This window comes from Nelumbo nucifera, chromosome 4 (assembly GCF_055504915.1).
Source record: "Nelumbo nucifera cultivar China Antique chromosome 4, China Antique-T2T, whole genome shotgun sequence".
In the NCBI taxonomy this organism is placed as follows: Eukaryota; Viridiplantae; Streptophyta; class Magnoliopsida; order Proteales; family Nelumbonaceae; genus Nelumbo; species Nelumbo nucifera.
The window spans coordinates 40134421-40147042 of NC_142652.1; the positions used below are offsets into that span (position 1 = coordinate 40134421).

The 12622-nt window shown below is 37.5% G+C and overlaps 1 protein-coding gene across 4 annotated transcripts in view; it reads right to left on the reverse strand.

Annotated features, from left to right (window-relative positions):
* The window catches only part of LOC104611082 (uncharacterized), a 41459-nt gene extending 29103 nt beyond the window's left edge, over positions 1–12356 (reverse strand). For all 4 annotated transcript variants that reach the window (XR_016085427.1, XR_016085428.1, XM_019200049.2 and 1 more), the window contains exons 1-5: positions 12087–12356; positions 11925–12003; positions 11752–11839; positions 11478–11627; positions 5117–5248 (exon numbers count right to left, since the gene is read on the reverse strand). Coding sequence is in view for 2 of the 4 variants with exons in the window: in XM_019200049.2 (XP_019055594.1) it covers positions 5117–5248; positions 11478–11627; positions 11752–11839; positions 11925–12003; positions 12087–12191 (554 nt within the window). In the remaining 2 variants the exon portion in view is untranslated. The remainder of the gene's footprint in view (positions 1–5116; positions 5249–11477; positions 11628–11751; positions 11840–11924; positions 12004–12086) is intronic.
* Positions 12357–12622: the final 266 nt, after the last annotated feature.

Genomic DNA, 12622 nt, shown 5'->3' on the forward strand with positions numbered 1-12622 from the left:
AACCAGCGGGATACAGCCAGTTCCAGTTCAGTAGCAAGTAGACAGCAAGGTACAGGTGGTACTGGTGGAGTCCACTCTACTTCCTTTGCTCACACAAGTAGTTCACATGTCACTGCAAATTATGTTTCTACTTCAGGTAAGGAGGGACCTCCTTGGATTATAGATTCTGGAGCCTCAGAGCACATGACCCATAGCTCTACTATTTTTTCTTCTTACCAGCTCTGTTCTAGTAGAGATAGGGTCTCCACAGCTGATGGATCCCATGTTCCCATTGCTGGGAAGGGATCTGTCAAGATTAGTGATTCTATTTCTCTTCCCTCTATCCTTCATGTTCCCAAATTGAGCACTAATTCGTTATCTGTTAGTAGTTTGATTAAGAACCTGAACTGCTTAGTAATTTTTTCTCCTGGTCATTGTATTTTGCAGGATCTGGATTCAAAGAGGACGATTGGGAGTGGTCGTGAAGTGAATGGGATCTACCTCCTAGATATGCTTCCTCCTCATCAAAGTCATCATGTCAGCAGGGATAGTGAGTCGGGCCTGTGGGTCAAATTATGTTTTGGCATAATCGTTTGGGTCATTTACCTTTTTCTTCTTTGAGTCTATTAGTTTGTCAAGTTTGGAGTGTGAAGGTTATCAACTTGGAAAGCATTGTAGACATTCATTTAAACCTAGTAATAAAAGGTGTTATTCTTTTGATGTTATCCATTCTAATGTGTGGGGACCTTACCATGTTCCTTCTATGGGAGGCTATCGATATTTTCTCTTATTTGTGGATGATTTCTCATGATACTCTTGAATTTACCTGATGAGATCCCGCGATGAAGTACCATCCTTGGTGAGGCAATTTCATCAGATGGTGCTAACACAGTTTGGAACAAGAATAAAGGTGTTTAGATTAGACAATGTCAGGGAATATTTTGAAAAACACCTTGCCTCGTATCTGTTAGAATATGGTATTGTCCATCAAAGCAGTTGTCCCTACAGTCCACAGCAGAATGGTGTTGCAGAAAGGAAAAACAAACACAATGTTGAGATTGTAAAAAGCATGATGATCACATCTACAGTTCCAGTTCGGTTTTGGGGTGATGCAATTCTCACAGCAGTATATCTGATTAACAGGGTGCCCTCTCATATACTTGGATTCAGCACCCCATTCAGTCTCCTTTTTCCTGAGGGGGAGATGTTTCATATTCCTCTCAAGGTGTTTGGGTGTGTCTGCTTTGCACATATCCTTGGTCCTCATCGCTCAAAGCTTGATCCAAAGGCAAAGAAATGTGTCTTCCTTGGATATGCAGAAAATCAGAAAGGGCACTGCTGCTATGATCCAGTCTCTGAAAGCCGGTATGTTACCATGGATGTCACATTTTTTGAATCTACATACTTCTTCTCAAAGAATCCTTCTCAGGGTGAGTGTTTTGGGGAAGTGAGTTAGCAGTCTATTCCTCTCCCAGTTCTAGTCCCTGTGTCTACTCCTGTGCTTGACCCTCCTGTGTCACCTACCTTACCACCTCCTTTGCGTCCTACTTCTCAACATTACTTACGACAGAGACTTCACAAGGAGGTTGATTCAACTACAGCAGAACTCACATCACTTCCTGTTAGTTCCTTGGAAACTCCAGATTCAGCTAACATGGATTCAGGTATTCCTCTTGGTCCCGCTACTGTTTCAGTTCCCATTGATTCTACTAACCTTGTTACAGATAACCTCGATCTTCCTATTGCTCTCAAAAAAGGGAAGAAAACGTGTACTACTCATTGTATTTCACAGTACTTATCCTACAGTGGACTTTCTCCTTCCTACCATGTTTTTCTTTCCTCTCTTGACCCTGTGTCTATACCCAAGGGTGTTAGTGAGGCTCTCTCCAAACCTGAGTGGAAGACAGCTATGCAGGAAGAGATGGAAGCTTTGATTAAGAATCAAACATGGAACATTGTGGATCTACCAGAGGGCAAGGAGACAGTTGGATGCAGATGGGTTTACACAGTAAAATATAAGGCAGATGGAAGTATAGAAAGGTACAAGGCAAGACTTGTTGCAAAAGGGTACACATAGACCTATGACATTGATTACTTAGAGACCTTTGCACCAGTTGTAAAGAATGCTTTCCTAAATGGGGATCTGCAAGAGGAAGTGTATATGGATCTTCCTTATGGCTTCTACAGTGATGCTAAAAAGGGAAAGGTATGCAAGCTTAAGAATTCACTTTATGGCTTGAAACAATCTCCTAGAGCATGGTTTGACAGATTCAGAATGGCCTTGATTGCTTTTGGCTACACTCTGACTCAATCCGATCATTCCTTGTTTGTGAAGCGAAGGGGATCTTTGGTGTCAGTCCTAATTGTTTATGTGGATGATATTATTGTCACGGGGAATGACCTAAGTGAGATTGATTGTCTAAAAAACATAAAGAATTTGAAATTAAAGATCTTGGAGAACTGAGATACTTCTTAGGCATTGAAGTTGCAAATTCAAAACATGGAATTTTTATCTCTCAAAGGAAGTATGTCTTGGATCTTCTTCAAGAAACAGGGAAGCTTTGAACGAAGGCAATCAGTACCCCTATTGATCAGAACCATAGAATCACGCATCAGAAGGTGAACCAGTAAAGGACATCAGGAGATATTAGAGACTTGTGGGTCGGCTACTATACTTGTGTATGACAAGACCAGACATTTCCTATGCAGTAAGTGTGGTAAGTCAATACATCCATGCTCCATGAGTCCAGCATTGGGAGGCAGTTTACAGGATTCTTTCTTATCTGAAGGGACACCCGGGCAAAGGCATATTGTTTACTGATCATGGACAATTGAAACTAGAGGCTTATACAGATGCAGATTGGGCAGGATGCCTTGATGACAAGAGATCAACTTCAGGAGTGTGCACCCTTGTTGGGGGTAACCTTGTCTCGTGGAAGAGTAAGAAACAAACAGTGGTGGCAAGATCAAGTGCTGAATCTGAATACAGGGCCATGGCACATGGAGTTTCAAAACTTCTTTGGATCCGTTCCCTATTAGAAGAAATTGGTGTACAGGCAGAAGAGCCTATGATGTTGTATAGTGATAAACAGGCAGCAATTAACATTGCTCATAACCTAGTCCAGCATGACTAAACTAACCACATTGAAGTGGATAGACATTTTATCAGAGAAAGAGTGACTTCTAGAGAAGTTTGTCTTCCATACATTGCTTCTGATCTGCAACTCGCTGATGTTCTCACAAAAGGTGTTGCAAAGAACAAACTAGAGCATGATCTACGCAAGTTGGGAATGTGTGACATTTACTCCCAACTTGAGGGGGAGTGTTGAGTTGGGCCTAGTTTTTTTTCTTATTTTAGGTTATTTAGTTAGGAAGTTGGGCTTTAGGCCCATTAGTTTATGTTTTTAAGTTGTGACTGTTCAGCTACATTAGTAGCCGCCCTACTAAGGGCATCCTTGTAATATCTCATCCTTCAAGTTAAGTATAAATTATAATGAGGGGTTGGCGGCTAGGGTTAATCTAAGAATCATGGTTGACTTCCTACTCTTTTCTCCTCTTTTCTTCTCTACTGCTGAAATCTTCATCTTCCTCTTCTTTCCCTTCACAAGGAATTCAACTAAATCTGCAATCAGTGATTTCTACTTTTATAACTAACCAGGGATATCCCATGTGCAGGGTCAAATGGATCATCTAACATGGCGAGAGAATCTTCTAGTGCAGACTCAGCTGAAGGTTGTGGGCTATCGCCTTTGGTGCTCGATTTTTGTAGCCTTCTCCATGCCTGGTATCAGGACTCCATCATAATGGGCTTGAGCCTCTAGGCTGTCTTCTGGGCTAGCCGATGAGGTCCTAACACTCCTCTTCACCAAGATGTTGTAGCCTATTTTCCTTTTCAATAAATTTTCTTCTTTATTTATCTTTAGGGAAAAAAAGAGAGACTAGGTGACCTTGGTTAGGTGCTTAGATTGAAGGCCTTGACCATCAAAAATGTTTGTTTATGAAACCAAACCTACCAAGGTGACAAAAGTCACAAGGTAGACACCTTATTATAATATTATTATTACCATGTAAAAGATTATGGAGGTTTTACATCCCTCGTTCTTTTCTCTCTTTTCCTCAATTTCTATCTTAAACTTTTAGTATATAAAATCATAGCCTTCTCTAGTTTCTAATTTGATATGAAATTGCTCTATTAATTTATTAATTTTACAATATTGAAAATAATAGATTCAAAATACTATTGATGCAGATTTTTATTTTTTTGATAGATGGTGTGCTTGGTATTCTTGGTGGTGACAATGGTACAAGACCAATTTGTGGGTGTGAATTGCCTATAAGCTTTAAAAACTATAAATAATATTTCTTTCTTCTTTTTCTTATGCGTTGCCTCCTTTACGTGGTGTGCTTGGTATTCTTGGTGGTGACAATGGTACAAGACCAATTTGTGGGTGTGAGTGTGAGAGGTGACAAGTTGGTTGAACTTCCAATTAACAAACTTGAAGGTTATCATTTCTGTAATGTGCCATCTAAACAAAAATGAAAACATGAGCAGGAAGTGGCATGTCACCAACTCACAAGGAAAAATTACAGAAGCTTCCTTAGTTTCTTTTATCCAGTAGAAATTCAGTGAATTGTGATTTAGATGCTTTGGCAAGTTATGATCACCCACAATCTAAGTACACCAAAAGATCACATAGGGTCTGGGCCATAATGGCAGACCTGCAGTACAATGCATCCCTGTTCACTCCCTCCCAATCAAGTGAACCTGATGGTTTGTTTGCTGATCTTCTAAACAAATTGAGCAAAACATTCATCTTTGACGCCAGAAGTTATTTGAATAAACACTAATGCCCATCTTATGATATGCAAAGAATAGTTTATACACATTTTTTTCAAAATGCAAACCTTTATTTAACAACCTAAACCATCAATGCTGCTAATAGCATAATCAGTATTAATTATCCCTCTTCATACACACAGACAAAGAAACATCCGAAGGTGCTGAAGGAAAATTTAAGAAACCAACTGTGGTTTCATTGATTTACCAAAATACAACTGTCGTTTCCTTGAGTCTTCTTGTCATTTACATCCACTAATAAACCATAAAGCTTTTGCCCAAGTGTTCTTGAGAAAATACCTTAAGTGATCCTGCAAGAGATGAAGAAAAATTTCTGCTTCCAGGTCTTCTGTTGAAAGTTTGCTTGAACAGGGTATTTTTAATTTTCTTCTTACACCAAGCAAGACATCTCTATAGGATGGCCTCCAACCCCTTCAGTAACAATGGAAAATGATAAGATCATTACCAAATCAATAACTCAAAAGATGCCTCTAAAAATGGATTCACATGAAATCAATTGAAGGAAAAACAAATTAATAAATAAACTAATGCCAAAATCAAACCAAAAAAGGAGCAAGAAATTTGATGGATGTCAAGATAAATGTCCATTATCATCAATCAAAGACTAAAAACTCAGTTCCACTCAACGAATTGGTAATCTGTTAATCAATGTGCTAGAAATGACATGATACTTGCTATAACCAATGTTATTAAAATCATAATCATAGAGAAGACTTTCAGTTTCCGCAATGCAAAAAATGTGAGAGATCTTGTGAAGATGATCGACTGAAAACATGCAAGGCAGGAAGAATGGGAAGGAAACAGAAAGAGTTTTCACTGCAGCAAACAAGTGGAGGGAATAACTCAGGGTCAAAACAAAGACCCTCATCCTCGAAGAGGTATTGCACAGTAGCAACACAGCATTGAAAACCAAGGAAGTAGGAAAGGGCACTATCCTTCTCAAGGAATATATTCCTTCATCCCTTATGAATGATGTTGAAGATGTTACAGTTCTCACTGCTGCTACTGCAATGGAATCCAAATCAACTTGGGAAAGGGGTCCTGAAGAGTCTCCTGTAATTGCCACATTTGCATTTCCCTTCTTGTTCTTGACCCGAGCTGGTATGAGATGAGGGTAAAGCTTCCAACAAGTGTCTGGTATGCTTTGTCTTCTTGCAATAGTCACACACCAAGTCCTTCTTGTCCTCCCCTTGTCTCCATTTGGCATAGATTTGACTGTACTAATCATAGCAGACTGATCAATCCCAGGTTGTCTCAACATGACATTCCTCCTGCTCTCCTCTCCAAAGACAAAGGCATAAACTTGAGAAAGAATCACACATTCTCTAGAAAGGAGGTTTTGCCTGGCAATGTTGAATACAGGGTTCAGCCCAGCCAAGAACTCAAAAACCCTATTCTTTTCTACCAACCCGTGATAGGTTGTTGCATCCTTCATACTCTCCCAAACCACAATTTCTAAGTGGTCTATCCAAGGTTTAAAATTTCAATACGATATGCTCGATACGGAGCGCATCGTATCGTATCTTTTAATATAAGATACGGGATACGCAACAAAATCATGTGGTGCGTATCTATTCGACCGTATCGGTACCGTATCACCCGTTTCGGTGGCATATCGGTCGATACGCCGCCGATACGGGGACGTATCGATATGCCCCTAAAACGACACGGGCGGAAAACAAAAGTTCGAACTGGAGAAAGGTTTCTTTCTCCCAAAAAAAAGCCTTCTCTCCCTCCCAAACCTCTCACGTACTTGCCTAGACTGCTAGATCTACCAAAAAAAAACAACAAAAACGCATCAAACTTGAAGTTTTGGGAAGATTTTTAAAGTTTTGGAAAATATTGCAAAAATAGGTGAGTTTTCATTTTTTTTTTCATTTAATCTCTTTGATTTGTTGTTTCTTTCTTGTTTGAAAGCTTGGAAGTGCTCTAAACTTAGCTGATCTACATTTCCCATGTCAAAAACAACAATTTTTTTTATTATATGTGTAAATCTATGGATTTTTATGAAGAAATATGGAAAAATAAAAATTTTAAAAAAATGCTTGTTTTTTATTTGAATGTAAGAACTTAATATGTTAGAAACGTATGGATGATCTACCATATCCATATAAGATTTGAAATTTTCTATTTAATATTTTCTTTTTTTATTTTTTTTATAATTTTCGAAAATAAAAAATAAATATTAATTATTTATCTTTTATTATGATTTGTCCATAATGACTGAATGTATTGTAGATCTATGGCTGATCTATCATATCCATAGATCATTTGGCATTTTGGAATTTATTCTTTAAATAAATTTCTTTTTTTTGTAATTTTCGAAATTAAAAATAAATATTAATTAATTATTTTTTATTATGATTTGTCCATAAACACTGAATATATTCTTAATATATGACTGATCTATCATATCCATAGATCATTTGACATTTATCATTCAAATACGATTTTCTTTTTTGTAATTTTCAGAATTAAAAATAAATATTAGTTAATTATTTTTATTATGATTTGTCCATAAGAACTGAATATATTCTTAATATATGGCTGATCTATCATATCCATAGATCATTTGAAATTTATCATTCAAATATGGTTTTTTTTCTTTTGAATTTTTTTGTAATTTTCAGAATTAAAAATAAATATTAATTAATTATTTTTTATTATGATTTGTCCATAAACACTGAATATATTCTTAATATATGGCTGACCAATCATAACCATAGATCATTTGACATTTATCATTCAAATATGATTTTTTTGTAATTTTCAGAATTAAAAATAAATATTAATTAATTATATCTTATTATGGTTTGTCCATAAACACTGAATATATTCTTAATATATGGCTGATCTATCATATCCAAAGATCATTTGACATTTGCATTCAAATATGATTTTTTTGAAATTTTTTTTGTAATATTTAGAATTAATAATAAATAATATTTAATTACATTTTGTTATGATATAGCCCTAAGGACTGAATATATTCTTAATATATGGCTGATCTATCATATCCATAGATCATTTGACATTTGTCATTCAAATATGATTTTTTTTGAATTTTTTGTAATTTTCAGAATTAATAATAAACAATATTTAATTGCATTTGATTATGATGCGGTTTCTATAAATTCTATTAAAATATATTAATTTAATGTATATATATATATATCTTATTAAAGCCTTATATTTAGTGTTATTGATGTATTTTTATGTTATATTGAAGTTTTTATAGTGTTCCTATGTGTATCTTTGCGTATCTTAATTTTTCACCGATACGCATGCATATCCAAAGTGTATCTCGATACGTATCTTAAAATTGCCTTCCCAATACGCTAGGCGTATCCGATACCTTGAACCTTGGGTCTATCTCCTGCCAAAGAGTTTTCAGTGTGGAGAAATACATGGCAAGAGGTCTATCTCCATGTTTTGTACTAATCACCTGATTCCATAACTGATAGGCTCTACCTACATTTTGTTTTTGGGAATAGGTTTTAGTCACTCCATCCCAAATCTCCTTTGCAATATTAGCCCATAAGAAATTTTTACCAATGTAAGGTAACAAAGTTACACAGCTAAGCCATCACCATGTAATTCTCCTATACCCATCGGAAGGGATCTGTATCAGGTTTCTTCTCCTCCCCAATTTCCCACAAGCACTAATAGCCATCTTAGCTAATTGTGCCCATTCTAGGTAATTTGTACCATCAAAATTCATTGTAGTAATGATTCCAAACCGAAAAATATCACTACTACCTCCAACACCCAGACCCATGTTACTGGCGGACTTCTGCTCGATACTCTAATTCTCCATTTAACTTCAAACTGCTTAAAACCAGGAAATAACCAGATAGAAAGCCTCCAAGATCAAATTGATCTCACACACAAGGGTAATAGACGTTTCCAGAAGAAATCTCTCCTCCCATTGTCTCCCACCAGAGAGTAATATGAATCAGTCATTCCAGAGGGCTCAGAAATTCCCAGAAATCTGACCGCCCCCTATAGAAAACCTAGAGAAGTCCAGCGATACCTAAGCGCCCAAGATTAGATCAAAATTGAATAGTCCAACTTGATTAGAACTCTTCCCCGCACTCCAATTCTTCCTAATTTTGATGCCAAAACATAGATAACCCTCCTGATGACTAGAAAACACCAAAAAATCCAAGAACTAGACAATCTGAAGTAGATCAATCAGCCCTTTATCTCCTCATGCAATCGGATGATTTAGGACTGCATGGAAGAACTCCAAGAAACCCTAGCCGAGCTCTAATACCAAGTAGAAGATTGCTGAAATAAAAATCTATAAAAGAAAAAGAGTATTTCTTGAAGAAGAAAGAAAGAGAGAAGAAAGAGAAGAAAAGAGTTTGAGAGAAACTGCCCTCTTCACAATTATTTATAGTTTACAATAATAAAGAGTACAAAGACCAATATGCCCTTATAGGGAGGCTAACACATAAAACACTTAAAATAACTGCTCAAAAAGGACCCAACAAGAGTGTTGTGGTCCCCACTTCCTACCTAAACAATAAATAATCAAAAACTACCGCTACAAACTGCACAAAACTATCTAAAACCTCAACAATCTTGAAAAGCTATAATGGGATTTCTTGTGGAATGGAGGTTGAGAAGGAAAGAAAAAAGATCACTTAGTCAACTAGACTAGGGAATTGTTTGCAAGCCGAAGAAGGAAGTTGACCTGGGACTAGGTCCAAAAGAGAAAAGGAACATAACCTTGCTTGGAAAGTTGCATTGGAGATCGGATAAGGAGCCTGGCTCTTTTTCGGCCTCTATATTCCATAGTAAATAATTAAATATGGTGAGGATGTTGTTGGTAAGGGCAGCTCGTAATTGCTATATCACTTCTCAACCCATCACCCTTGGAAAGGTATTGCCAAAACCTTTCCTTTTTTCTTGCCTCACATTCAGTTCAGCTTAGGGGATGGCAATGTCATCAATTTTTTGGACTGACCTTTCATGGGGCCACCACCCTCTTAGTGAATCCTTCCCTATCCTATTTAGACTAGTCCTAAATAAGCAAGATTCTGTCTCTACTATCCTCTCTTGTGACAACAATGGACTAACCCATAACTTTAATTTTAGTAGAAATTTTACCAAGGAAATTTTGGAAGTATCCACTTTGTTGTCCGACTTAGAAGACATCTTCCTTTCCCCGTTGTCCCAGATAAGGTAGTCAGTCCCTTACCCAAAATGGTACTTTTATGTCTTTTACCTCAAGATCCTTCTTCCACCACCTGACTTTTGGACCCACTCCCTCTTTTTGGATAGAAAGATTTGGCTCCCCTCGGTTCTCGGTTCTCTGTTCCTCCTAGAGTCTCTTTCTTTATCTGGGAGGCTGTTCATGTGTATTAACACCTACGACAACCTTCAGCAGAGGAGAAAAGATCAGCTTTACGTCTCTCCTCACACGTCCCCCTTTGTCTGCAAGACAGGAAATCCCTGAGGCATTTGGCAGTTATTCCCATCATTGTTGGAATGGCAACTTTTATTGGGCCCCACCCAACAGCATTTGTGACTTCATGCATCAATGGAAGGACATCAATTTGGGAAAGAGGGGCAGACTCTATTAGAAAGCAATTATTCACACAGTTATGTGGCGAATTTGGGAGGAGAGGAACAAGAAATTTTTTGAAAATAAATGCAACCCTGTATAAGGCATCAAAAGACACATCTTGGCCTTGGTGAACTCCTGGATGCTTACCAGTAAGCACTTTGCAGGGATCAGCTATTGTGTTCAAGATAGAAACTTTGTTGAGATGTGGAACTCCCAGCTGCACTCTTACTCCTAGGCCAGCTACAGCTTTATCTTACAATTTGATGGTAGTTTAAAAGTCTTAACTGAAGTCAAAGCAGGACTTGGGGGAGTTATCCTAGATGTTAATGACACTGTGATATGGGCTTTTACAGTTTTACTGGCCCGGCTGCTGCTAGAGATGCCTCAGAAGCTGAAGTGAGAAACCTACTGGCTGGTCTCAGAATTGCTAAAGCAATGCAGACAATACCTTTGTTACTTGAGAGAGATTTCAGGAATGTGATTGGTTCAGTCACTAATTCAGAAAATAGCCCCTGGCAGCTTGCCAAATTTTTTCTTGAAATAAGCGAGTTCACCTCCTTCCTTGGTTGCAGTTTCAGATGGATCCTAGAGAGCTTAACCAAAGAGATGACTTTTTAGCTAAATCAGGTTCAAAGATGACATTTTTTGTATAGTGCAGATAGACTTCCTGAGATGTGAAGGGCTTGTGTTTTTTGTTTTTTAGCCCTGTGCCTTTTTTTCTGTACATCCTCTCATGTTCATCTCTTTTTGCTGAATGAAATCATTACCCTTTCTCAAAAAGAAAGTAAAAAAGTCCCAGCCAATTGATGTGAATTGCATAAACTAGATAAGTTATAAGCTTCACAAATAAACACGTAAGATTCAAACAACAAATGTAAGGTTTCTAGAGAAAAGGATTGAATCATAGGACCTCAACAACAAACCTTAGGCATTTGGCAACATTGGCTATAACTGAGATAAATCACTTGCATAATTAATCATAAATGCCATTTCACAGCCACCTAGAAACAGAGAACTTGAACCCAAATTTAAATTCACCCTACCACGAATAGTATAGCGTACAACCTTAATGTAGATCGGGCATCTGCTGCAAGGAACAAGAACCGTGACTCCAGAAGTTCTATAAAGTCCTGGCGCTCCTCGTTGTCCTCTCCAATCATTATGTAATCATTATCAGCTCTACTCGTTATTGATTTTAGTAAAGGGCTAAAGTAGCTGAACACAAATGGGATGAAAACAATCAGAAAGGAAGTTCACACTTGAGCATCACCAGGAGAATTTGCTATTTCTAAAAAGAGACAAGAGAAGAAAACTACAGATTGAGATGGCAAAAACACACCTTGGGCCGAAGAGAATCCTTTCGAGCTCATACAATTCAGAGTCAGTAGCAAGTTCAAGAACTGACCGCAGCTCAGGATCGAAAGTCCCTGTAAAATTAGTCATAAGAAGCATCATCAAAAACGTGAAACCAAAATACCTAGAAAATAAATAGCAACTGATACATAAATTCACCTTCCCCTCTTCTTGAAATGGATGCCTGAGGACAACCCATTAACCGAGGACAATTTTTACTCCCAAACGACCTCAGACTCTGCAAATTCACATTAACAAGATACAGGTTTTCTGCATTTTTTTCTTCAGAAATTGAAACAAAAGATAGGTTTTGACACTTACCCATGAAGAAAGGGTTAGTGGGTATTTAACTTTGGTGGCCGAGGATGCGAAGGGAAGGGGATTAAGGTCGTAGGCCAAGAGAAACGTTGGAGCTGTAGTAGCCATCTGATTACTTCAGGGAGGAAGTTGAACCAGAAGTGCACGTTAGCATCCACATTAAGTTTGAGACCCTGAATTGGCAGAGGTACGGTTTCTGGGTCCTCCCAATGTTCGAGGACGTTCACTCATCACCCTCGACTGGGCTTTCATTCGTTATCACTTTCTTCCAGTATTCTCCGGGAAATAACAAAATTCAGGTTGATCGTGATTACCTGAAAAGACGGGGGGTATTTCGGTTTCTACAAAATTGAGTAAGTTGGCAAATTTATTAAAGTACCCTAAGTTTTAAAAAATTGGCTAACTCTATCCCTACCTATTAAATACCCCCTTAGTATCTAATAATATTTCATCATAATCCGTTCAAATGTCCACATGATGCATATAATTTTTTAAAACCCAAAATTACCTTTTTGTGGTCGATTTTGCTTTCTATGATT